General features: G+C 50.3%; 1 protein-coding gene across 4 annotated transcripts in view; it reads left to right on the top strand.

Moving 5' to 3' along the window:
• Positions 1 to 25160, top strand: part of RNF123 (ring finger protein 123) — a 47863-nt gene that overhangs the window by 10261 nt on the left and 12442 nt on the right. For all 4 annotated transcript variants that reach the window (XM_050979252.1, XM_050979249.1, XM_050979251.1 and 1 more), the window contains exons 10-35: positions 63 to 188; positions 899 to 1013; positions 1818 to 1922; positions 2052 to 2177; positions 3331 to 3423; positions 3616 to 3689; positions 4130 to 4247; positions 4684 to 4783; positions 5215 to 5276; positions 5366 to 5437; positions 6113 to 6233; positions 6992 to 7093; positions 8243 to 8349; positions 8856 to 9054; positions 9663 to 9808; positions 9999 to 10082; positions 10404 to 10511; positions 13087 to 13264; positions 14231 to 14305; positions 14720 to 14807; positions 15067 to 15154; positions 15279 to 15363; positions 22451 to 22590; positions 22740 to 22928; positions 24428 to 24503; positions 24675 to 24759. In XM_050979252.1, the coding sequence (XP_050835209.1) occupies positions 63 to 188; positions 899 to 1013; positions 1818 to 1922; positions 2052 to 2177; positions 3331 to 3423; positions 3616 to 3689; positions 4130 to 4247; positions 4684 to 4783; positions 5215 to 5276; positions 5366 to 5437; positions 6113 to 6233; positions 6992 to 7093; positions 8243 to 8349; positions 8856 to 9054; positions 9663 to 9808; positions 9999 to 10082; positions 10404 to 10511; positions 13087 to 13264; positions 14231 to 14305; positions 14720 to 14807; positions 15067 to 15154; positions 15279 to 15363; positions 22451 to 22590; positions 22740 to 22928; positions 24428 to 24503; positions 24675 to 24759 (2862 nt within the window). The remainder of the gene's footprint in view (positions 1 to 62; positions 189 to 898; positions 1014 to 1817; positions 1923 to 2051; positions 2178 to 3330; positions 3424 to 3615; positions 3690 to 4129; positions 4248 to 4683; positions 4784 to 5214; positions 5277 to 5365; positions 5438 to 6112; positions 6234 to 6991; positions 7094 to 8242; positions 8350 to 8855; positions 9055 to 9662; positions 9809 to 9998; positions 10083 to 10403; positions 10512 to 13086; positions 13265 to 14230; positions 14306 to 14719; positions 14808 to 15066; positions 15155 to 15278; positions 15364 to 22450; positions 22591 to 22739; positions 22929 to 24427; positions 24504 to 24674; positions 24760 to 25160) is intronic.

The following is a 25160-nucleotide window of genomic DNA, read 5'->3' as shown; positions in this document are numbered from 1 at the left end:
GCCCTGCTGACCTCAGACCCCTCCTTCTGTTACTAAAACCTTGTGTGTTTTCCTTCTTTCAGGAATGGCATATCTCTGGGAACTGCCTTTGATAACATCACAAGGGGTGCTGGCATGGCTTATTTCCCTGCCATCAGCCTCTCCTTCAAAGAGTCTGTTGCTTTTAACTTCGGAAGCCGTCCACTCCGATATCCTTTAGGTGTGGGGAGAGGAGGACTGAAGGGGGAAGAGCCTGTCCTGAGACCATCTTTGGAGGCTGTAGAATTTACACACCTGACTGCAGTTCACTTTCTGCTGTCAGCATTTGTGTGCAGAGCTGAGTCAGGGAGAGAAGAGCCAAATACCTCCTTAGCTGAAGCAGAACTACAGGACATGAACACAGGTTTCTGAAATAAGAGTTGCTTTCAGCTCTGAGACAGCAGGTCCTCTACAACTGGGAGTGTCTGCTCCCAGACACTCAGTTCCTGCAAAATTCTCGCTCAGCAGTTTTGGAAACCCTAATGCTGATGTGCTGCTGAGCCTTTTGGTCACTCATCTCTTTTACCTCCCAGTCATATGGGACTTCTGACGTGGTATTAGTGTTGCCTGTTGCTGTGTGAATGCTGAAGCCTGGAGCTCCTGTCAGAGCAGTCCTGGCTGTGCCTGTTGATGGCTGTAGTGGGAGCTCCAGCTGGTCTTTCTGATAAAAAAAGTATTTCACACCAAGCAGAAATGAAAGACTTTCTGCTTGCAGTATGGAGGAAGTGGAGATAAGAGCTTGTGGCTTATCATCCATGTAGAAGGCACTATGGTTTGAACTGTGTTTGGGTACAAAATAAAGCAGACAGAGTCTTTTCCTTGCACAGCCAAAAGAAGTCCCAAAAGGATCAGATTGCATTTTCCCTTAATGCTTCCCTACTTATCCAGTGGAAGGTTACCGGCCCTTGCAGGATCCTCCTGTGGCAGACCTGGTGAAGGCTCGGAAGCTGTTGGGCTACCTGAAGAATGTGATCCATATTGGAATAGATGTGACGGTAGGCTGGTGTCACGGGGTGGATCTGAGGGGCACCATGCTGGGCAGTGGGTTTCTGCTCTCTGCTGCCAGCTCAGATGTTTCCATACACCTGAGAGTCTAAATGCTTGCATGGGGCATGTGTGTCCCTAGAGCTCTCTGGCTTGCAAAAAAACTTTCCTGGTAGTTCCAGGACTTCATTTAAGTCATACTGGGCTTTGTTGTTCTCAGTCCTGTGAAGTTTCATTGCCAATATTCAAGAAGTGATATTTGTCAGGGTCACAACTGCCGCATTTGATTTTGCACCCTTGAAATCAGTTTGTTCATATCCTAAGCTTTTTACTGATGTCCTGTTCAGTAATGTGATGAAATTCTGGCAGGCCTGCCTTGAGGATTGTTTTGGCTGTGGTACTGCTTGCTGGAAACACTGTTTTCCACTAGGATGAGGAATGATCTGTTTATGCCCAAAGCATAGGGAATGCCATATGTTATGGTCTTGGCTCAAATGAAGGCCTGCTTTGCTAGTTCTCCTCCTCTGTAGGTGTTCCCATTTACAAATTATCGTGTAAACTTGAGCCTTTTTTTAGAAGAACATTGTCAAAGTGCCTGCCTGTGGTTGATAGTGACATCTTGACTGCACTACAGCTTTCCAAAGGAATAGCCTGGCTTCTTTGACATTCTGAATTCCCACGTTTCAGGTTTTTGGTGCAGTCAGGCATGGGACAGCAGCAGTGGCTGCTCCAGGCGTGTGGTTCATTCAGTGGTTGGTGTACAGGTGGATTGGGCTGGATCCAAGCTATGTGTCTTTCTGGGTTTGTCATTGCAGGAGGGGAAGCTGGTGGAGAAAGACACATCCATGTGGCAGCTGCAGGGAGAACCCACAGTATTGATTACATTAGCTCACATCTTCAATTATTTCTCCCCTCTAATGGTGAGTTTTGCCTGCCCATTGCCAGGTTTTGTAGTGCTTCTTACTGCTCTTGCAAGGCAAAGTAATCCCCAGCTTTTGCTGGATAGTGACTGTGCCAGGAGGAACGCTGACCTGCCTCTCTGTCGGCAGTGCAAAGTGTACCTGGTGGAAGATGTGCTCATGACCTTCCTGTTGAGCATCCTGGAGCGAGGAGGGGCAGTGGAGGCCCACCCCCTTATTCAGCAGCTGCTGGATCTCATGTGGCTTCTTATGGAGGTGAGTTGCTAGGGTGCTGGTTCCTACCTAGGGAGACCCTGGGAGGTGCTGAGGACAGGAGCCTTCCCTACAAAATGCTGGTAGTGTTCAGTGTCTTTCTCTTCTTTTTTCTTTGTGGTAGACCACCCTCTCAATTAGCTCTTCTGGCTGCTGCTGCACACCCAGGCACTGAGGGTTGAATGCAGACACTGGCAATGAGTTAACCAGGCATTTCTAAGCTTCTCCTACTGCTAAAGGAACTGATGATGGTGAATAACTTCCTGTTTCTGGAAACATCACTTTTATCAATAAGAATAGTGTTCTGATTGTTATTAATGTGTATTTGACTGTGGAGGTCCTAAGTGCTGCCATGTGCTGAAGGGATTGTTCAGAGTATGTGGGACAAGGGTAGAAGTGTGCAGTGCACTCTCACCCTCTCCAGTACTGCTGGGGAAAAGTCTCCTCCAACTTCCCTTCTTGTCCATGCTGGATGAGCTTACTCCTTCCTGGGACTCGTGTTTGAGGCAGCTGGGAAGCTGCTGCTGGAGTGCTTGGGTGGTTACACAGAGCCAGTCGCTGCCAGGGATCTGCTTGGAGACAGCACGTCTGCCCTTTGGGGTAACAGTTTACAGATGTGGGCACTGGCCCAGCCAGCTGCCATGAGAAGTTTAACAGAAAAATTTCATGACTCCTTCAAGCCCACCATCTTAGCAGTGAAACTGGACCCTCTGGTAGGACTGCTGTGTTTGTGGGAGAGTTGGCTCTCATCCTGCTGGTTGGCTATGAGTTGAATTCAAACAGACAACTCTTCTCTCATCACATGTACCCAAGACTTACTTCTTTCTCTTCTGGTTAGTTATGCCAACACTGTGTCTTGGGTAGAGTCAGGGAATAAGAGGACTGGTGACTACCCAACAAATAGGGCCTGGGACTTTGGCTTTTTGTAGGTGACTTTTGGGTTGGACTTCCTGCAAAAACTTGTTTCCCTCTAGCATAGCACTGGCACCAACTTCTGCTTGGATTGTCTCCTGTGGAGTCAGAGAGACACTGTGGGTTCAGAGCACCTGCTTTTTCAGTTCATAAATGAGTTCTTCCTTCCAAGATCTCAATCTGGGAGCTATAGCTGTTCCTGACTCCTTGCTGTTGTTCTTAAATGTGTTTCTTATTTTCTCAGGAGTATGAAGTGCATGAGTGCCTCAAGCAGCTACTGATGTCCCTGCTGCGGGCTTACAGGTTCTCTCCCATCATCCCAGACCTGGGATTACAAGTGAGTTTGCACTTCTGAATCCCCAGGAATCTGTGACTACCCAGCTTCTGTTATGTCCCCATGTCCAAAGGTACATGATGTGTTGGATCCTGTAGTTGTTTGATCCAAAGATGGCAGTTTTGTCACACTGTAGCCACTGGAGAGTTGTGTGTTCTGCAGATGGAGTCACTTTTGCTTCTCTTGTGTTCCTAGATCCACTACCTCCGGCTCACCATTGCAGTCTTGAAGCATGAGAAATCTAGGAAATACCTACTCAGCAATGTTCTGTATCCTTTGTGTCTCTTCCCGTCTCAGTTTTCCCTTCCCTCAATAATGCAGCCGAGGACACTTCAAGGACCTGTAGGTCCAGGGAGGCAGAAGCCACCTTGTCTTGAGAGCTCATTTCTCAGGTCTCCTCTGCCTGACACCATTTCCTACAAATGCTTTGAGGGGAGGCAGCAGTGTTGTATAGTTCACATCCTAGTAATACGCAGGAGCTCATTCCTACCTGACTGACCTCTAATATCTCTAGAGCAAAACCACTTTCAGAGCAGTCCAGCTCTGTGGCAGCATTTGTGCAGCAGCTGTGACAGTTGTGTGGGGCTTCTCCAGAGGCCTCTGGATCTTGCAGTGGTAGTTTGGGAAGGAATCTTTTACTACAGCTCTGGAGACATGCCCTGTCCCTTCTCCCAGTGTAGCTTCTGTGCTTGCTTTAACTCCAGCACAGCTTTGACGTGCTCCGTTCCGTTGTGTTCTTCTACATCAAGAGCCCTCTGCGTGTGGAGGAGGCAGGTTTGCAGGAGCTCATTCCCACCACGTGGTGGCCAAACCGCTTCACCAAGGAGGTGAGTACAGGCACATCTTTTTCTGGCTGAGGAAGTTGGATGGCCCCTATTTCCAGCTGTGTTAGCACTGGTGGTCCTACTGTTTGAGAGCTGGAGCTTTTCCATTCCCCTGTCATCTTTTTTGTCCCCTTAGAGAGTATGTTTGATGTGTGATGCTGAGACAGGGGAGGGGGGACAATTTTCTGTGGCAACAGATTTGGAAGGGAACCTCACAGTATTGAAGGAATTGACTGGGGTGTCCTCAAAAGATCTCCTGGCATTACTCATTGCAAGGCTGGAGGAGACCTGTTTAGGTGTCCTGCCAGCTGCAGTCACACACTGGCACATTGTTTCAGGGAGTTTCTGCTCTCCGTTTTGCATTGTTTAAGGGAATTTCTGGCAAGACATTTTCCCTGTACAGTGCTCTCCTACTAATCAGTGTCTGTCCCCCAACCAGGGCAAGGAGAGTAAGGAGGTGAAGGAGGAGAGTGCTGAGGAGAGATTGAGGCGTCGGGCGTATGAAAGAGGCTGCCAGCGGCTCAAGAAGCGCATTGAAGGTTTGTGGGGAAGGAGGGAAATTGCCAAGATTCCACACCTTTTGTGCAGCCAGCAGCTGTTTCTAAATCCTATTCACTATGTGACCTACAGCTGTGTTCCTGCCAGGACAGGCTGTGGTGCAGAGGTGGGGGCCAGCCGTGCTCTGTTCTGATGGGATATTAGGAGTGCTGGGACCCCACTGTACAGACCTGCAGCCCCCCATGATGGGGCAGGAGCAAACCTCTTCACTGGTTTTTAGCTATGGATGAATTTCTTGCTAGCTAGTGGAGGAGAAAATTCTCAGTGGTGGGATTAGCTTTCTGCTGTCATTGGTTCTTCCTGGGCCCCTGTGCTGAGGAGGGAGCCTTTCTCCTGGGGACAGGGTACTGCAGTTGGGGTAGTTGCTCTCCAGTGCTGGTTTTCTGATGACAGATGTGTGTCCCCTTTTTAGTGGTGGAAGGTCTTCAGGTTCAGATTCTGAAGTTGCTGCTGAACAACAAGGACAGAGGAGGGGTAAGCACTCTATAGGTCTTTTGTGACAATAACTTCAGGTGATGTACTTTGTAAATCCTAGATTTACCACCTGGTTTTTCTTTTGCCAGGGGGAAGCCTCCAGATACATCTTCCTAAACAAATTCCGCAAGTTTCTTCAGGAAAACGCCAGCAACAGAGGGGTAAGTCAGAGGACCAGCCTTCCTGAAAGTCTGACCTTGGGGGCTTTCTGCACCTTCAGGCTGGGAGCTCTGCCCTTCTGACCAGGCTGCTTCCAGTAGTTAATCCACTGAGGTCTAGACATGACAGGGAATGAGGAGGGGGAGATCTGAGGCTAGAAACCAGGCAAGTTAGATAAGTCCTGTGCAATGATTTATAGGAAAGTGGTCCTTGGAAAGTCTTAAGTGAGAGCTGAATATCCTCCTATAGCCCCTCAGGGAGTGTGGCTGTGGAGTGCTCTGCCACAATGGGGCTGCTGGCTTTGGCATCCTCCTCACTGCCTGGGTGAGGATTGTTCCTCTGGCCCTGGTTAGGCTGTTGGCCTGAGGCTTTGGGAGGCAGGCATCCACTGTGTAGGAAACCCTTTCTTCACCTGCATCCCTGTGTTCATCCCCATCTTTCATGATGGAATGTGTGTTATCCCTCATCCTCTGTCAGACCAGTGACAGAGGTGTCCCAGGACTTCCTGGAGGTGGAAACTGCTGCCCACCATCAGGTCTGGGCTCTCTGCCAGAGCTGTAAGCTAGAGATTCTAGCAAGGCTGAGAACACAAAAGTTTCTGCCTGCTCCATGTAGCCCTTTGGCCTGAAATGCACTTTCAGTCCTGCCCTGATGCTGAACTCTCATTCTTGCCCTAGAACTTGGCTGTGCTGTGCCCACCAGAGTACATGGTGTGCTTCCTGCACCGGCTCATCGCTGCCCTGCGCTACTTCTGGGATGGCCACAAAGTAAAGACCCCAGCTTCCCTGAGCAGTGAAGGTGAGGCCTGGGGAAGAGGCTTTGCAGGCTTTTCTGTGGTTAGGATAAGGTTTGCCTCTTGGCAGTGCTTTCCAGGATGTTGGAAATGTTATATCTCTAATGAGTGCCTGAGCCTTCTGTCACGTTGGGAAGTTCCTGTGTGCAGATCTGTTGCAGTTAACATCCAGATCTGAGATTTGGAAAAGGACTCCTGTACTGTTTGCTCTTCCCCTGTCTGCTCTGGAGCAGAGTCCACTATTGGCTGTGGAGCTGTGGAAGGGCAGCTCAGTGGTCCATTAGTCAGAGTTTCAGGGAAGATATTTTTCTGATTTAGGGGAAACTAAATTAGTGCCATTTGCTTTCCTACCGTTAGACCCCACTGGTATTCCCTTTCCTTACTTTCAGCTGACCTTTTCTCTAGACTCAGTAAGTGCCTTACTATCCCTGTGGGACTAAGTGGCAGAGCTGGAGTAGCCAGGTGGAGAGCTGCCAAGGTATCTGATGATCCAGTTTACCCTGTGACTGTGGCTGCAGGGAGGAAGTGCTGGCAGTCTTGTTGATAGCCATTGGTTGCTCCTCTTTCTGCATGGATCTAATGCTTGCTCCATTGTGGAAATCACCTCTGCCTTAATGGCCTGTGCTTTTATTACAACAAGTTGTCCCTAAATGTTAATTCTAACTGTGGGTCCTGGGGTCTGCTTTAGGAGCCCTTACATGACTTTGTGCATCTTCTGTGCATGGGACTTGTGGAAAAAAACAAATCTCCTCCTCTGTTTTAGAGGCCTATGTCCCTCCTCAACTCTTCTATAATGGGAAGGTGGATTATTTTGACCTTCAGCGACTTGGAGGTCTTTTGTCTCACCTTAAGAAGACTCTGAAAGGTAAGTGCTCTCATTGCCAATACCTGAATCCTGGTCTTGGATGGAATTCATGCAAGACATTCCAGGGAGGGAGCTGTGGGTAATGAATTTTGATTAAATTCAGGGAGAGGAAACTTGAATTTTAATGAGATTCAAATTACTTTGAAGAAGACACCACACCTCTTAGGTGGAGTGTTCTTTAAGTTAACAGTTTACTGCTTGTATCCCTAAATTGGGCATGTGGCAGTTGGAGGAAGAAATAGTCTGGGAATATCTTCTGGTATGGTCCTCTTGCTGAGCACAGCCAGGGGCTGGGATCTGTCAAAGCACTGACCATCAGCTGGGCTCTGCTGGGTGTGAAGGATGCCCAGGATTTACTTGGAGCATGTATATGTACTGCAGCTGTGTGTTTGTGTGCAGAACACTCCTCTGGCACTAAGCTTCCACAGCCTGCCTTGTGCAAGGGTTAGAAACCCTTTGGCATTCCCTTGGACTTGGTTTGTCTCACCTTTGAGTCAAAGGTGCTTGCCGTTGGCTCAGATGTCTCTTCTTCTTCCCCAGTGTGTTTGCAAGATGAGGACCATTTTGTCTGTCTCATGTTGATCCCTGGCTGTTCAAGATTAGATTACTTAGTTTGAGAACCACGTTATCTCCTCTGGTTTCTTACCAAGGTATCCTGGCCAGCTGTAAAGACAGAGCTGTGGACTAAAGAATACATTCTTCGGGCTTTGTACAGTGTAGCCATCATCATAGGCTTCCTCTGGGTGTGTGTCTCAGTCCTCATGACGTAGGGATGCATCATGGGACAGCATTGAAGAGCTGGAGGCTTAAAATATGGTCTCAGGCAGAGAGTTGCCATTCCTGCATTAGTCGAGTTTTGCCCTGGTGATTGTCTCCTGGTTCCTCAGTTATCCTATTTGTAGCTGGTAGGACCAGGAGCAGAAATGGGTCCTGGGAGGACAGCACCTGCTGCTGCTTGGTCTCTTTTTTTTGAAAGGGCAGATCTGTTCCTTGTAAGGAAGCTTGGGACAGGCAAGCTTGTTCTGATAGAGGATCCAACTTTTCTGGCTGCTTCTCTACTGCTGAGAAGCCAGAAAGAGGATGAGTCTTCCTCATGGTAAGCGAAGAGTGACTCCTGCATTCATCGCTGCTTTGGTGTGCTCTGTGCAGATGACCTGGCTGCAAAAGCCAACATCCTGATCGACCCTGCGGAGCTGCAGGCAGTGACTATGGATGATCTTGATGAAGATGAGGAATCAGCAACATCAGCAGCACAGGTGAGTTGGGTTATTCACCTGCGGGGGCCCTGGTGCTGGGGCAGCCAGTTGGGCCTCTGGCTAGAAAGGCTTTGCTTTACAGCAAGGCAGGGTTGGGCCAGGACTGTTAGCAGTCCATGGGCAACCAGATAAACAGCTGCACTTGGATGAGAGTCACTGGAGATCAATGAGGTCCCGGCTGCACCAAGTTTGAGCAGCAAAATTTTCTATGCCCTGCTCTCTCACTACCCACTGATCTGAATGTGCTGCCTCCTCTCCATGGCAGCTCTTGGTGCTTGCATTTGGAAAGCTGCAAGACAACTGTGGACAGAGCAGCTTCTTGCTGTGCAGGTCTGCTGTTTGTGCCTGGCATGTGCCCTTGGAGGAAGGACTTACCCATTTGCTACCTTGCCTACTCATCTTCCAGTGGCCGCTGTGCATCTATACCAACATTCTTGCAGGGTCAAGGCAGGAACAGCAGGCAGCCAAACACAGCTGGAACTGTTTCTCCCTTCATTTCCTTCTAGTCCCAGCGCCCCTCTGCCGCCCTGGCCATCGGTGGAGCTCTTGCCAGGCCTGCCTGGCTCAGCTCCCCCACCCTGGGCCGGGCCAACCGGTTCCTGAGCACGGCAGCAGTCAGCCTGATGAACCCACGGCGGCCCCTGGGAGCCCTGGAGAAGATCAAAGTGCTAACGCTGCGCGCGGAGCAGCGCACGCGGGAGGACAGTGAGTACTGCTGCCTTCTGCCGTGGCACAGCTGGGCCCTGCCCTGCCAGAATGGCATCTTCCAGCTCCCCAGAGGAATGCAATCTCCTTACTGCCAGCATTGCTCCTGCCCGTTCCCAGGGCGTGCTGACACCCAAAAGACCCCTGTGCCATCCTGAACATGACACTGGTGATGTTTTCACCCTCTGTGTGTAAGGAGATGCTGCCTTCCTTCCTCCAAATGCAGTGAGACCATGCAGGAAGGCAGTTCAGAGGCAGCTGTAGCTACACTTGTTCTGAAGACAGGCCAGCCAGAGGATGATGTGTGCAGCAGCAGCACTGTTGCTGTTTGGGTGGACCAGGCAGGCCTCTGAAGCATGTACAGTGCTTGAGGAAGTGGAATTTGCATGACTTGGGTCAGTCTGAACAGATCTGACAGGTCAGCCTGATTGAGGCAGCAAGATGAGAATGCTGTGGTAGTGTGGTATCTAGGGAATCCCATGGGCTGGGAAGAAGCTCCATGTTTCAGAGGCACAGCAGGGCTTTGGCTTCAGAGAGGAGCTGGCAGAAGCTGAGGTGCCAAAATGCCTTGCTAAGAACTCCTTTCCTGTCTTGGGAATGCATTGCAGTTGAAGGCACCCATGGAAACGATGGTCTGTTACTGGGCAAACCCCCGGAAGAGCCAGACCAGCCTATCACTGAGAACTCCCTCCTGGAAGTCCTGGATGGGATAGTGATGATGTACAACCTCAGTGTCCACCAGCAGCTTGGGAAGGTAAGTAGTACATGCTGTGCAGGAATCCATTTCCCCAATGTCTGTGTTTCTACACCAACTCTGTTTTCTGCTTATTCAGTGACTGTGTGTGCCCTGTCCTTCTGCCAACCTCCATTGGGATTCTGGTTGCATGCTTATATGTTTCGGGGAAAAAAACCCTTATTTACTGCTGAAATCTGCTGCTTTTCAGATGGTTGGTGTGTCAGATGATGTGAATGAATATGCCATGGCACTGAAAGACACAGAGGAAAAAATCAGCCGCTGCCCAAAGAGGGTAAGTGTCTCTGGATTCCCAGCTCTTACCAGATTCCCAGCTTCCTTCTCTGGCAGAGCCTCAGTGTCTGGCAGGATGAAGTCCTGCTACCCAACTGTACCAGCATCTGCATCAGGCCTTGTGAGTTTCAGTTGAGACTGATAAGTGCTTTTTATAGCACTGATTCCCACTCCCTCCACAGAAAGGCTGCTGACCCCTTTCCCCCCTGCCAGTACTCCCCAGCTAGCCCCAAGGTGGTATATGCTTTTGCATTGTTTGTTCAGAAAAAGAATGCTGTAAATGGCAGTGACATCTGCCCTCACATCTCTGCACTCTTTTCAGAGGAGAGACATCCATGAGGAATTGCTGAAGAGCCAAAAGGTCTTCTCTGAGAAGCTCAACCACCTGAGCCGGCGCCTTGCTTGGATAAATGTCACCATTTATTCAAAGGTGGGCAGGAGCATAACATGAGCAGCTGAAAGGAGAGCAGTGAGCCTCTGCATCTCTGCTGCTTGGCTCACATGTCACAGGTGTCATTTTCCTGGTGTTGAAGCAATGTCAATGATCTCTGGGGCTGCTTTTTTCCCTTGTTGTGTATCTGAGACTCCTGTCTAGGCTTAGCCCCTCTCCTGTCCCCCAGTGTCCCATAGTGATCAGCCCAGTCTGATCTGAGCTGTTCATGGTGCTGTGGGCTTTCCCTTAGGGCACTGCAGACAAAAGGGTGCAGATTAAAGGGACATTCAGCCCTCAAGACATGTCAGAGGATAGAGGCTACTGTGAATCATTTCCTGAGCTGTGCTGTGTCACAGGGGATCTCACTACTGCAACTGCTCCTGGAATCTGGGATCCAAGTCAAGGGGGTTCTTGTTCAGGTGTTCTCCCCTTCCTCACTTGGTTCCCATGCAGAGTGTGTATTCTACATTTACTAATGCAGTGGCTATTTGCAGAGGTTATCCCTTTTCCTCCAAGTTCACCATTTTGCATAAGAGCTCTGGTCTGTTTTCTTACAAGCAGTTCTGCTGACTTTTTCCTGACTTCCATTGCCTTGCCCTGTCTCTCTTTGTGGCTTTTGTGTATCCCAGGATGTAAACAGGGAGGGGAAGAAGAGTTCTTATGAACACATCTGGCAGAAGTGCAGTGGCTGATCCTGACTCATGAGCTCTTTGCTCATCCCCTCCTTCCCTCCCAAGCAGGATTGCAAGGTGAAAGCTCTCCAGCTGCATTAGCATAGCCTATGGCTGCCAGAAAATAATCCTTTCTTCCCAGACTGCTCTGGAAAGGCTGAGGGGCATCACCAGGGTGCACTACAGGTATCACTGTGCTGGCCCAGGCAGAAACAGTATTCATGTCTCTAGATGATCCTTTGTCATACTAAGCCAGGACTGCAGTGTCACCTTTCCTGATGAATCAGCAGCATCTGGGACTGAAGGTTACAGCCTTCCCTGTCTGTGGTTTGTGCTGCTGTCCTGGCCTGCATGGCCCACAGGGAGAGCAGAAAGGTGCCCTAGGGGCCCAGTGAGCTTGGGGAATGTGGCTGCACTGAGGAACCTGTGCCTTCAGGGCTTCATCTCAGAGTCAGCTCAAGTCCCTGCTCTTTCCCAGTGGAGGCAGCCATCCAGCAGCTCCTGCTTCTCTGGGAATTGTGTGTGCACTGGAGGATCTCATCTGTATGATCACAGCTGCTGCTGTTGGAGAGAAGGAGCCTGGTTCTGTCTAGAGGTGCAGTCCTGCTTTGTGCTGAGGTGTCAGAGCATGGCAGAGGCTGCTCCTTCCTCGAGGGAATTAGCCCCTGGTTTATTCTGGGATATTCAAAGCTAGACAAAGGGAGTGCTGCTGCTTAAAAACACTCGTAGTTTTAAAGCACATAATTCAGCCTTCAAAACGTCCCAGTAGGAATTACAGTTTATTTTATTACAGCTTATTTTATTACAACACTGTATTTATCTATCTTACTGGCTAATCACATTTTTGTATCCTCTTGGTGTAGGCTTTTTTCTGGCTTGGTAACCTGAAATTTGAGGTTGTCAAGTCTTAAAGCCAAATGCAGCTTTTTCAACTTTAGTGTTGTTCTGTGCAGTTGCTTTTTATCTTGAAAGTAACACTTTGGCTGAGATGTGGGTCAGTGTTGAGAAAAAGATGAGTGTTAGTCGGTTTAGTTGAGTTGTACTAGTTCAGCCTAATTTACAGAATAAACCCATGAAAATCTCCCAAAGATGGTAACAACATACTTTAGAAAAGACATGAAGCAAATGAAATGCCTTATCTGCACCTCTGATTTTAATTTTATCTTAAATTAGAAGTGTAACCCTTTTACATCTATTTTTATGCAAGTAGCTATTGCTTATGCTATTTCTTGGCATTGCAGGATGTGAAATAATATTTCCTCTTTTTATGGCTTTGGTGGCGCCCATTTTTATAGCTTACAGTTATGTAGATGCCCTTAAATTTCCTGGTTTTAATTTAGGACCCTCTGATTTTTGTTTAGAGAGACAAGAGGCTGATGTCCCTCGGGACAGTAAATCTGGTTGAATGGCTGGCGCAGAACCTGAAGGGCTGTGGCTGCCTATTGCAAAGATCTGAGTTGGTGTGAGCTTTTCAGCCTGTTCCCATTTAATCCCCACAATGGACCAGCTTTATTTCCAGCAGATTTCTGGAAAGTGCTCGTGCCTGCTTTCCTTCAGCAGTGTCCTTGGAATCAAAAGTCACATGCTTGTTTGCCAGGCCTGTGTGGTTGCACATGCCCTGGTAAGGAGTAGTGCTTGGAGGGTCTCAAGGCTTGGTGAGACAAAGCCATCACACTGGTGAGAGTCATGCTCTCTGCTGGAGGTCAGTGTAGAGATCTCTGGTTGTCTCTTCCAGCTGCCACTTCTGTGGCTTTATGGAAAGACCAAACAGCACAGTTCTGGTTACTGAACAAGATCTGAGCAAGATCTCCAGTATGGGGGTGTTTCTGAGTGTGATGCTGGTGGTTGTTTCTCCCAAGAGAAGCTGTCAGCTGACTGGGAGTTGTGTTTTTTCTGGGCAGGAGAAGATGCAGGATATCTACTGGCTGCTGCGCGTGTGCATCCGCACCATCGAGCACGGCGACAGGACGGGCTCGCTTTTCGCTTTCATGCCAGAATTCTACCTCAGTGTGGCTATGAACAGCTACAGTGCACTCAAGAACTACTTCAGCCCTGTCAACAGCATGGAGGAACTTCCAGGTGAGGGGGTGGGGACAGCTTCCTGATTCTGGCCTGATAAAATCTAAACTAAGCTATGTCCTTATGGTGAAGTGGTAGTTGGGCATGTTTCTTTCTGTGTCTGTTCCTGGTTGTGATGTGCTGCACCAGTGCATTGTCTGAGTTGTGGGGCAGGTAGTGAGCTGTGGTCAGTGTGCTCGGGTAGGGAGCACATGCCTTGTCTGAAGCTGTCACAGGGCTGGTTGTGGTGAAAATCACTGGCAGCTATGGATTGTATTTCTGAGGAGGTATCAGGAATGTGCTGGGATGCTGTAAGATGTGATTGCCTCAGTAATTTCTACCACAGCCTTCTGGTTTCTGGGTGGGAGAGGATGTTCCATGAGTGCAGAAATTGGGACTGCTTTCAAATCCCCCTGGGATTTGAAGATATCCCTATGGAGATGACCACCCACTTGATGCCAAGAGTCTGTGTCTAGGTGGATTCTGTCTGTGCACATTCTGTGCTTTCTTGTCTAAATGACCTCTCAGAACTCTTAGCAAATAGTTCTGTGCTTTCCAGAGCCTGTGAAGGTAAGAAAAGCTTCTCTTCCCACCAACAGGACATAGCTGAAGTGCTCTTGTTTGGGCAAGAGCAGACTTGAGCTGTAGCAATTTCTACAGTGCATGTAGGCTGGACATGGCTTTTGTGCATAGATCTAGGGTGCTTCTTTGTGTTGCTCAGCCTCTTCTGCCCCAGACACTTCTCCCTTGCCATCCAACTCTATTGCATGGTTTTATCTTTCCCTGAATAACTGTTTCAGTCTCTGCTCTTCTGGAAGTGAATGTGTCTTCCCAGCTCTCTCTTTTGACAACTGGACACACAACTAAGCTGCAGGTAGCTGTAGCAGAAATTCATCCCATGGCCTGTGCCATGTCCACGGGAGCACTGGGACCACAGGGCTGCCCCTCAGGCTGTTGCCATGACCCTGCTCCCTCCTTCTCTTGCAGGCTATGAAGAGACCCTTATGCGCCTCGCTGCCATCCTGGCCAAGCATTTTGCTGACTCAAGGATTGTGGGCACAGGTGAGGCTGCATTCCTGTACATTCCTGTGCTTTTGGGGTGATAATGTCATGGGGCTGGCCAGTGCCACTGCCAGTGGCTCACCAGCATTCTGCTGGGATCTCTCTGCTGAATCTGTTTGGTGCCTATGCCTCCACATTCAAAATGAGACTGGGTGCTGTCCTTACCCTGCTCATGGCAGGGTAGATACATGACTTAGGACACCCTTTTGAGAGCAGGACTCATGTCCCAGCTGTCTGCATATCCAGTCTGGGCTTACTTCTTATCTGCTTGAGCCTAAGCATGCTCTTCATGTCATCAGCGACAATGTGCCTCTACATGAGGGCCAGTGCCTCCCAGCCAGTGGCATTCAGGTGCTCCCTGGTGTGCTGTGTGTCCCTGGGTACCTGGCCTAGTCCCTTGTCATTCCTCCCCAGACATCCGGGACTCCCTGATGCAGGCGTTGGCCAGCTACGTCTGCTACCCCCACTCGCTGCGTGCTGTAGAGAGGATCCCAGAAGAGCAGTAAGTGCTGCCCTGCCTGTTCCTGGGGAGCTGGGGCAGGGCTGGGGTGGTGGCAGGGCTGGGTGAGCGAGCAGGAGGGCTGCCAAACACCACTGAGGGTCCATGGATTGCCAGCAGGGTGGTGGAATTGATTTGGGAGCCTTCTGTCACACTTTTACCAGTGGCTTTGCTGTGCCCCAGCTTCACGGGTCCTACTGTGTGTGCTGTTCAATCTCCTGTTCCCAAACCCTGTGGGCTGACCTGTGTCCCTGTCTGGCAGGAGGATCTCCATGATGAAGAACCTCCTGGCTCCCTATGAGCAGCGACCCTGGGCACAGACCAACTGGATCCTTGTCAGGCTGTGGCGGGTGAGCATCCTGCATCCCTGCCCCTCTCAGCACCTGGGGCTGCTGGGATACTGAACATTTCACTTTCCAGTAGCAGCAAAACTGTTTTTCAGCCTCTAAGATCTTTCCTTACCTCTTTTGGCAGGGCTGTGGCTTTGGGTACAGATACACACGGCTCCCACACCTGCTGAAAACCAAGCCTGAGGATGCCAGCCTCCCCAGCCTGCAGAGTGAGTGGGACAGGGATTGGCACTCTGGGCTGTGTTGGGTGCTAAGGGAGTTCCAGCCTCTTCCTTAGCAGCTTTCCCTGTGGGCCAGGCCAGCTGTTGGGATAGTTGCCCAAGTAGGGTGTCCCTGGTCAAATATCCAGGCCTGGTTTTTACAGCCTGGCCATCCCCAGCCTCTCTACTGGTGATTTGGACCTGCCAAATGATGAGTTAGATCCATGATAAGTAGGGGTTCTGCCCTCCAAAGGAGAGGAGAGAGGCCCAGGACTGCATCCTTACCAGAGTTTTAGCCTGAGAGAAAGCTCTGCCATGTGCACAGTGAACAGCTGCTGTGGGGAAGAGCTGTCATGTTTGCCAAGCAACAGGTGCCCTGTGAGAGGGAGTGGGTGCCCTAGGAGACAGGGCACTATGTGAGTTTGCAGTCAGGGCATCTCTGGCATTTCTCAGGGCCTGTCCTGCCTTGGGCACTGCAGTTTGCTTCTCAGCACTGTCACTGAGCTGAGGAGTTTCTCAACTCTGTCATGGGTGAGAAATGTATGGGGAGAAGTTGCCTTTCTTGAGCTGAAGAACATGTCCCCAGCTTTACCCTCACAGGTTCTGGGCTTGTGTGGATACATTCCTGATGCCCCTCTGCTGTGGAAAAGGCTTTGTGCCAGACTTTGTTCCTGGGGAGCTGCTCAGGAATGAGGGACAGAGGACAGGTGGCACATGGAGGTGTATGCTGAGCCCTGTCCAGGGAGCTGCCTGTCTGTTCTAACAGAACTCTTGTTCTCTTTTCTCTCTCCTGCCCATGGTGCCCAGGGGATCTCTCTGTTGCTAGTTTCCAGAGTAAGTTTGTTGTGTGACCTTCTCTTGTCTGGTGGAGTAGCTTTAGAGAGCTCCCTGCTTCCCCTCTTCTGCCTAGAGAGACCCTTCTTTGTAGGCAGAGAGCTTCACAAGTGATTGTTTTCCTCAGTTCCATCCCTGGGAGAAGCCAGAGGGGCTGTGCCCTTGTGTCAGCCTCTGAGGCTGCATCATGGACCTGCTCTTGCAGCTCTTTTACCAGGGTTACCTCTGGGGTCAGAGCCCTGCTAGAGGGGCTCCTCTCATCCTTAGATGAGATAGAGAAGCCCTAGCACACATGGAGGAGGGATCTCATGGCTGTTCCTCACTCTCCTACTGCACAACCCAGGCACTGAGTGGCTGTCACCTGTCCTGTGGGATGGTAACCGAGCTCAGCCTATCCTGGGGAGCTCTGGGGCAGCAGCAGAGCTGCTCAGCTCTCCAGGCCTTGCTCCACACTTCGTGTGGCTCCACACAGTCTGAGCCTGAGCCCAGAGTGGCCCTGCTGCCTACTGGGGACCTACTCTTGGGAGAGCTATTTTAAGGCTCAGCCAAATCAATAATGAATGCTGATTTAATTGAAGAGGGACAGGGGACTCAGAGGTGTCCTTGAGATGCTGCCCAGGGAAGGAGTAGTAGATGACACCCCCCCCCTTCCCCTTCACACCCATCAGTCTTCACCTTATTGCAATTTGAGCACTGGCAAGTCAATGGGACAAACTGCTGAGCTGAGGAAATCCCTGTTTGTCTGGGTCTGCTGCTGCAGGCCAGTCTGAAGGGAGTGTGGGCAAATGCCTCTTCTCTGGTGCTCCAGCCTTGTCCTGCTTTTGGGATGCTTCCTTGGAAGACTGCACAGGTGGGGGAGGTTTGCCAGGCTGTCTCACAACACCCATGAAACACCCAGAGCACAGACTGTCTGATCTGCTCTGCTGCCTCTTGCCCGTGCTCACTGAGGGCCAGCAGTGGGTGCTGTTCTGGCTTAGCCCAAGGGGGCAGAGGCTTAGAAAGGCCATCTGTGTCCCTGCTTGTTCCTAGAGTTATTCCTCAGCTCCATTGGCACTGATCAGCTCTCATGCAGCTCTGCCTGTTTGGCTCCTGAGAGCACGCAGGGGTGGTTGTGCTCTCTGGTGCTGCAGGGACTTGTTTTGCTTTCACCATGATGTGTTGGCAGGGCCAGGTGGTGTCCTGGCACGCACAGGTGCTGCAGGGACTTGTTTTGCTTTCACCATGATGTGTTGGCAGGGCCAGGTGCTGTCCTGGCACACACAGTGGGAGCTCCATGCTGGGCCCAGCCTGGCTTGGAAAAGCAAGAGCTGCAGGGTGGCTTCAGATTGTATCACTGAGCTGCTCTGCCCCAGGCCTTCTGCCCATGAAGCCCTCAGGTGGAGGGAGGGTAGGTGAGACCATGAGATCATTGAGCTGAGATATTGTGCAGCTGAGATATTGAGTTCACTCATGTCCCCTTCCCAAGTCCAGCAAATTTCCTAAGCTGAAGAGGACTTTCAGGAGGAGATCCCACCTTGATCTGACAACACCAAAAGCATCAGCTGGTATGGGTGAACTGTCCAAGCCCTACTGATGGTGATTGTTCATCCTCAGAAATAAACCCATAGCTTATGATTCCTGATGGGAGTCATAGAATGGTTTGGATTGGAAGGAACCTTAAAGCTCATTCTTGTTCCAACCCCCTGCCATGAGCAGGGACACTTTCTACTTGACCAGGCTGCTCCAAGCCCTGTCCAACCTGGGTGTAAACACTTCCAGGGATGGGGCATCCATAACTTCTTGGAGCAGTCTGTGTCAGACCCTCCCCACCCTCACAGTAAAGAATTTTTTCCTGATATCTAATCTAAACCTTCTCTCTCTCAGTTTTAAGCCATTTCCCCTACCTAACCTCACCTTCTGCCTTCCACTGCTGCTGCCCTGCCTTTCTCTGCTTTACAGCATTTTATTCTTCAGAAGCACTTGTGTACCAGGGTAAACTCATTTCTTGGTCCTTTTCAGTGGTGAAAAATGCATGGCCTCTCTTTCTTACTCAGGAAGGGGTTTTGCTTTTCTGTGAGCCCTGTGGAGTGTTCACCCTTGCCATGTTTTTAGCAGCCCCAGAGGTTTTGGTGCCATGCAGGTGGGAACCTTTCCCTGATGTGCTGGTCATGGAGCCAAAACTCACATTAGCTGGTTTGCCAGGGCTTTGCTTTGGAGGCACACAGGATCCCAGGAGTCCTGGGCCATCCTGATGCCTCACACCCAACCTCATGGATGTCTCATCCCCCAGGCGCTGCCTGCTTTGCTTTGCCTCGCCCTGCAGCCTCCCCTTTGCCCCTCTCTCAGTGCTCCTCTGAACAGGCACTGACGTGGGCTCACAGATACATCTGGAACCTTTCAAAATCTCACATTGCTGTTGGGTGGAGCTGCTTTGCTTCTGAACCTGGTCCATTTGGGGATTTCCTCTTCTGTGCTCAAGCTCTACTGTAAATGCTGCTGTGTCCAGAGACCCCCTTGGGCTGCTGACCGAGAGGTTTCACAATTAGCCCTGTTAGAAATCTTGCTGGGTCATTAGCAAACTATAAAAGTACATAATTACCTTCCTGTGATGGAAGTACGTGGCTGCTTCTTTACCATTATCTAGTAGGAGCACTTATTGAAGGCTTCCACTTTGCCTGCTTTATTAATTTTTAACTCTCTCTAATAATGGGTTTCTGCTACTGTTACACTTTCTGCCATTACTACTTCTATTAAATAATTCTGCTCTATTTTTTTCCTATAGTTGAAAAAGCTTTACATTACCATGGTCAGTCAAGGATGTTTTTTATGTCTTCTCCATCTATTACCCCTTTTCCCCTTGCTTTTGCCTACCATTTCCTATGTTTGGTTATGTTCACTTTACCTCCTATGTTTTAACTTATGTCTTTGCTTCATCATGCTCTCAGTGACCTTTTAACCCAGGTGCTTGCTGGAGCACTGGGGTTTCTGGCTCCCTCATAATCTTCTTAAAGAACTCTGTGTTTTATTTCACTGTTTCCCCTACCTAGATTTTCTTTTCCTCTATTCTGTTTATATTTTTGCAGGGAAGTTTCTGCTGTGGAAACATCAAATATATCTACAACCCCTTAGTTCCACGCTCTATTGCCCACATTAAATGTATTGAGGTCAAAATTTCTGGCCTTGAAAAACTGCCAATTTCTGTTCCAATGACTGATGTTTATCTGCCATAATGAAGGCTAAGCCATGATTGAGTGGCTTTTGTATTAGGGAGGTACAAATTTTGAAGCATTGATGACTTTCTAGTGCCAGGATCAAGATAGTTTCCCCATCACTGAGCACTCACAGGCTCCCTGTGAAATGACATCCCTGCCTGCAGTGGCATATGAGGGATGTGGCATTGCCCAGGAGGGCAGTGGTAACTCAGGTGGGTGGGAATGTCCCAGCAAAGATGAACATATTGCAAATAAAGATGGACACAGCACCAGGACTGGGTTTTGCATACCAGTAATAATTACCTCTCCTGGGAACTTGGGCAAGAAATGAAGCTGTTTGTGCTGTATTCCAGGGCTTGATCTTTGTGTTGCTTTCAAAGAGTAGCAGTGATCTTAGCATCTTTAGATTCAGAATCCTCTTGGGATCAACAAAAGCCAAGGAAATAATTGTTTCCTGGTGTTAGGCTTAAAACCTTCAATAAACCTATTACCTGTTGAGAGGTTTGACAAAAGGCACCAGTTTTCAATACTCTTATGTCTGGCACAGTCTGCCAGCACCAGGAAAAGTATTTAAGAACCCAGAATTGCAGAATCACACCACTAATTTAAAAAAATCTGTAAGGAAATAGTCATTGACTAAAAATCAGGATAAAGCAAGTTATTACAAGTGTGGGACCATCCTTCAGAAAACCAAAGCTGCCTTCAAATGAGGTAGACTTTGACTGGGCAGCTCATCCTGGGATCTGTCCTGACATGCAGTGTTAGTAAAAGAGACTTTGGCAGCAGGCCAGCAGGACAACATGCAGAGTTCTTCCATGAGGAGTGGTGATCTCTGCCTAGAGCTGCTTTGGTACACGTCAGCAATTTTAACAAAAAGCAGTGTTTACATGCTGAAGGGAGGCTGGGGAAAAGAAGGCAGTAAAAACTTAACCCTGCAAGAAGACCTTTCACTTCTGAATGACTGGGAGAGAAAACATGGATAGAATTCAGCATCACCAAGTGTAGAGTGGTGGAGTAAGAGTGTGCTGTGCCCCTTCACCCATCACTGACAGGGGAGTCAAGGTACGCCCCAGTATTGACTCCTGGGCTTCTCCTCTTGTGCCTCAGGACCAGTTCCTGAGGGTTATCCTTGAACTGACAACCCATTGTAATCCTTGAGAGAAGAGCAGCTTGATGTTCAGTCAAAGGACAAATTACACAACAGGAATTATGAGGAAAGCAAAGCAGAACAAAACCAAAACCACATTATGCCTTTGTGCAAATCTGCCACGCGCTTGTGGTTTGGATGCTGTGTGTGCTTCTGATTGCACCTCTCCAAAGAAAACCTGGGAGAGGTGTTGGGCTTCAGGGAGGTGTGGCAAAAGGGACAAAGATGGGACAGTTTCAGTGGGAGAAACTGCACTGGCTGGGGCTGATCCTGTTTAAAGGACTGTCTTGAAGGTGTGGAATCACATCTAGCTGGAGGAAGTGACTGGAGAGGAGCATCTTGCTGTCTCTACCACCAGAAGGAAGGGGTTACAGAGAATAAATATTAACAAATAAAGCGAGTAGGAGCCAAGCTCCAGTCTGAATTCCTCCTGCTACACACAGCTGAACTGTGGAATGTTGCTCTGGGACATGTTTAATGCTAAAGGCTTACACAGTTTCAGAGGACTCTAGGCAAGAAATCCCCAGAGGACCAATAAATATGTAAAAAGGATGTCTGCCTTGGCCAGTCCCTGAGCCAAGTGTAGCCAAAGGCTGGGAAAGTACATGTGAGTGGGAGCAGGACATCAAAGACATTTGTTGTGATGAAATCCCTCCCAAAAATGAGCTTTTAGGCAGGATCAAAGCTGGGCCACTGGCCTGCTTGGGGTTATTATGCACTGTGAGATTCAGTGAGTGTCCTCCAAAATAACAGAAGTTCATTGCGCTTGCTAGTGGGTATTCACAGAATAATTTGTCCTGTTTCCATTTCAGATGACAGTCTCCTGTCATCCCTCCCTGGCTTTGCTAATCCCAGCTAGCAATCTGCCTGTAGTTATGCCTTGCTTCTTGATCTCTATGGATGTGATGGGAGTTGTCCTGTGTTTGCTTTGCCACGCTGGCCCTTCAAGAAGGCTACAACCCCAGAGAGCTTCTGCAGTCACAGCACAGCTTGTTCCTCTGGGCATGGCAGTCCTGGTGCTGCCAGGGTTTCCACCTGCTGTTTCTAATAGCTTCTAGTAGAGGAAAATATTGTTAGATCGGGGTTTTTCCTTATAGTAAATCTGCTTGTTTCTCTTTCCAAGTCCTGAGTTTTGGGCTGAACTCTCCGCTACCCTTCCCTTGTAGTATTGAATGTTCTGTGAGCCCCTTGCTGACAGTGGGTCCTTCTGCTGGTGAGCAGCACCTGTCCCATTTGTGCCCCCTTCTTTTCCCTGCCCATCCATGGGTCCCACACAGCCCTGACTGTGCTTCCCAGATGCTGGGCCTCACCTCCTCTGTGGTCTTGATAGTGAGGAAGTCCAGAAATGAGATGCCACAAAACCAAGGGGATGTGTCTGTGCTTGGGCTGACCCTGTCTGGGGAGTGTGGGCAGCTCTGCTTGAGCCTACTTAGGGCAGAACCAGCCTCAGCTCCATACAGAAGCCTCTCAGGAGTAGGATTTACTGGATACCTTGCTCCCTACACACAGACAGACAGGCACGGCCATGTGAGGCCAGGGTGGCTGTGCTGGCTCTGGGCAGCTGCTGCCACACTGGTATCAGGAGCAATTAATGCTGAGCTGACCATGGGCCTCTGCAGAGCTGAGCCAGAGGGATGCTGAGCTGCAGGGCAGTGCTCCTGTGCATGTGGGCAGCAGCAAGCACAGAGGGCTCTTCCCTGGCTAATTCAGGCTGGCATTGGAAAGAAGTGCTGGGAGGCCCAACAGGCGCGATCGCCGCTCAGAATAGTCCTCGTGCCAGCTCCCAGTGCCCTGCCATCTCTGCTTACTGTAAGGCACAAGCCAACATTTCCCAAGCCCAGGACTGGTCTCTCAGCCTGCCCTTGCCCCTCACTTGTGGCTGCCCTGGGACCAGGCCACTGAAGCTGTCACTGTCTGGTTTCAGAGCCATGTCCCTCCACCTTGCTGCAGCGGCACATGGCAGAGCTGTTGCGCAGCGACCGCGACCTGGCCCCCAGCTTCCTCAACAGCGTCCTGAACCAGCTGAACTGGGCCTTCTCCGAGTTCATTGGCATGATTCAGGAGGTGGGTGTGCACCAGGGCTGCGGGGTGCAGCACTCCATGGGTGCTGTGTCCTGCACACACAGGGCCTCAAGGCACAACTCGCTGGGCTGGGGGTCACAGCCCTCCTTTGGGAAGGGGCTCCTTTTTAAGCTGTTGCCATTGCTTGGCAGATCCAGCAGGCAGCAGAGCGCCTGGAGAGGAACTTTGTGGACAGCCGGCAGCTGAAGGTGTGTGCCACCTGCTTTGACCTGTCAGTGAGCCTGCTCAGGGTGCTGGAAATGACCGTCACGCTGGCACCTGAGATCTTCCTCGACTGGAACCGCCCCTCCTCGGAGCTGCTGCTCCGGAGGCTCGCCCAGGTACCCTCATGTGAGAAGAAGCAGCATCTGGAGGGGCATGGGGGCCCCTCTGCCCTCTCTGTGGATGTGTGGTGAACCAGGGGCTCCTGTTGCAAGTGCTGTAGTACTTAGAGGTGCTGCAGAACAGGTGGTGCTCCCTAAAATCTCTGCATATCAACTGCTCCCCTCCTTTGCAACTCCTCTGGTCACAGCTGATTTCTAGCTCTGCTGGGAGGGAGGGTGAGGGTGACAGCTGCTTAAATGTTCCTTATGAGGGGCCAGTAAATGCTGAATTCTCCTGTGACAAGCAGTGCCATGAAATGTGGAGAGAAGGTGTGATATTTCTGGGTAAGGAGCTGTGGAGAGTGTTTCACAGGGCACACACTCCAGTGTGTGGGCAGGCATCTTGGTCCTTTATCCCTCAGTCCTAGAATTTGGTACTAAATGTCTCCACTTTCCTGCCACAATGACTGGGACAATCCCATTCCAATTCACAGCATCCCTTAGGCTCCAGTAAATTCATTTATTTTCTGAAGTGTGAGCAATCCTGGAAAGCCCTGAGGGCAGCCTGGTCTTGTACACACTGGATTGCTGCAGAACAGTTGGATGCATTTTAGCAGTACCCCAGAGGTTCATACTTTGGGCTCAGGTATCTGAGCAGATGAAACAGAGCAAGAGGTAGCAGGGTCTGGTACCATAATCATGAGGGAAGTGCTCAGCTGAGTGAGGAGGAAAGTGAGGGGCCCTTAGCAGGTGGCTTTGGCAAGCTGGGGAATGTGCAGCAGAGAGTGGAGTGCTGCAGCTTCCTCCTTGCTACCTGTTGCTGTTATGAAGCCATGCCCCAGCACTGACCAGGCCCACGGAGGGCTGCAGTGTTCTGCTGTTGTGCATTGGGGCAGCAGGAAGAAGGATTTTGCAGTTGAGAGATGGAGCTCAGCTTGCAGCAGTTGTGTCAAGCCTGGAGCAGTCCCTACTTGTCCCACTGGGGGTTTGGGTGAGAGCTAATGGTGGCTAATTAAGTGTGATCACAGCTGACTCCATCTCTGCACTCACCCCGTTCTGCAGAGCTGGAAGGTCCATCCTGCTGCCAGCTCCAGGCACCTGGACTCTGCTTTGCCCTGCTGACACTGCTTTTGCCCACAGCTGCCAGCTCACTCTTCATAGGTTCTGGCTGTCCTGGGGACTGTAGCTTCTGCTTGCCAGGAGCTTTTCTCTGCAGTAGCTCGGCTTCTGCAGGTGGGAATTCAGATTTAGGTGGGAGGTGCTGACGTTCAGGTGTCTTGACCTCAGACTGACTCTTCTCTGGGAGGTTTTGATTTGGTACAACCACTGTGATGTGGTACCACTCTTTCCATGCCAGGGCCAAGCTAGTTGCATGCTGTGAGCCTCCCTTTGTGCATCCTCTGTCTCTCAGGCACTGAGTCCAAACTTTGGGACATGCTGCCCCAAAGCTCTTTGGATGCTGCTCACAGGAAGGCCTGTCCAGAAAATACAAACCCTCTCTGCTTTTCCCTGCACAGCTCTTGAACCAGGTGCTGAACCGAGTGACAGCTGAAAGGAACTTGTTTGACAGAGTGGTCAACCTCCGTCTGCCGGGTGAGTGCACTGTGTCCCTCTCTGTGGGAAAGGCTGGGAGTGTGCCCTTGGGAAGGAGGGGTGCCTTGGACTGAAGGTTAGTGCAGAGCTGGATGGGATCAGACCTCAGAGCTGCCCTGCTCTGCCTGTCACAGTGGCAGAAGCTCTTACCTTTCCCTTTTGCTTCCACAGGGCTGGAGAGCGTGGACCACTACCCAATCCTTGTGGCTGTGACAGGGATCCTGGTCCGGCTGCTGGTGGACACTGATGTTCAGGGGTGAGTGGCTTTTGTTTTCCAAAGCACAGGGTCTCTGTGTGTGGCACTGCTCTGGGTGCTGCAGTGGGACAAGGGAGGTGTTGCAGGAGCAGCATGGGGTGTGGAGACTAAAGTGAGGTGAAGCTGATGGTGTGGATCAGGCAGAAACCAAAGAGCCACATTCCCTGTAGCAGCTGCATCCCAGTGCTACTGCTGGGTGCAAAGCCCCTTCCTGTGGTGGTGGAAAACCCTTGTGAGAGGTGGCTGTGATGGAAAACCCTTGTGAGAGGTGGCTGTGATGGAAAACCCTTGTAAGAGGTGGCTGTGAGATACTGTGCTGGCAGCACATGTGCACCTTCCTCCTTGGGATGGGGCTGGCTCTGTGTGATGGGACAACTGCTGGTGGAAGATGTGGGTGCTGC

This window comes from Serinus canaria, chromosome 12 (genome assembly GCF_022539315.1).
Source record: "Serinus canaria isolate serCan28SL12 chromosome 12, serCan2020, whole genome shotgun sequence".
In the NCBI taxonomy this organism is placed as follows: Eukaryota; Metazoa; Chordata; class Aves; order Passeriformes; family Fringillidae; genus Serinus; species Serinus canaria.
This window is presented reverse-complemented; position numbering and strand designations above follow the sequence as displayed.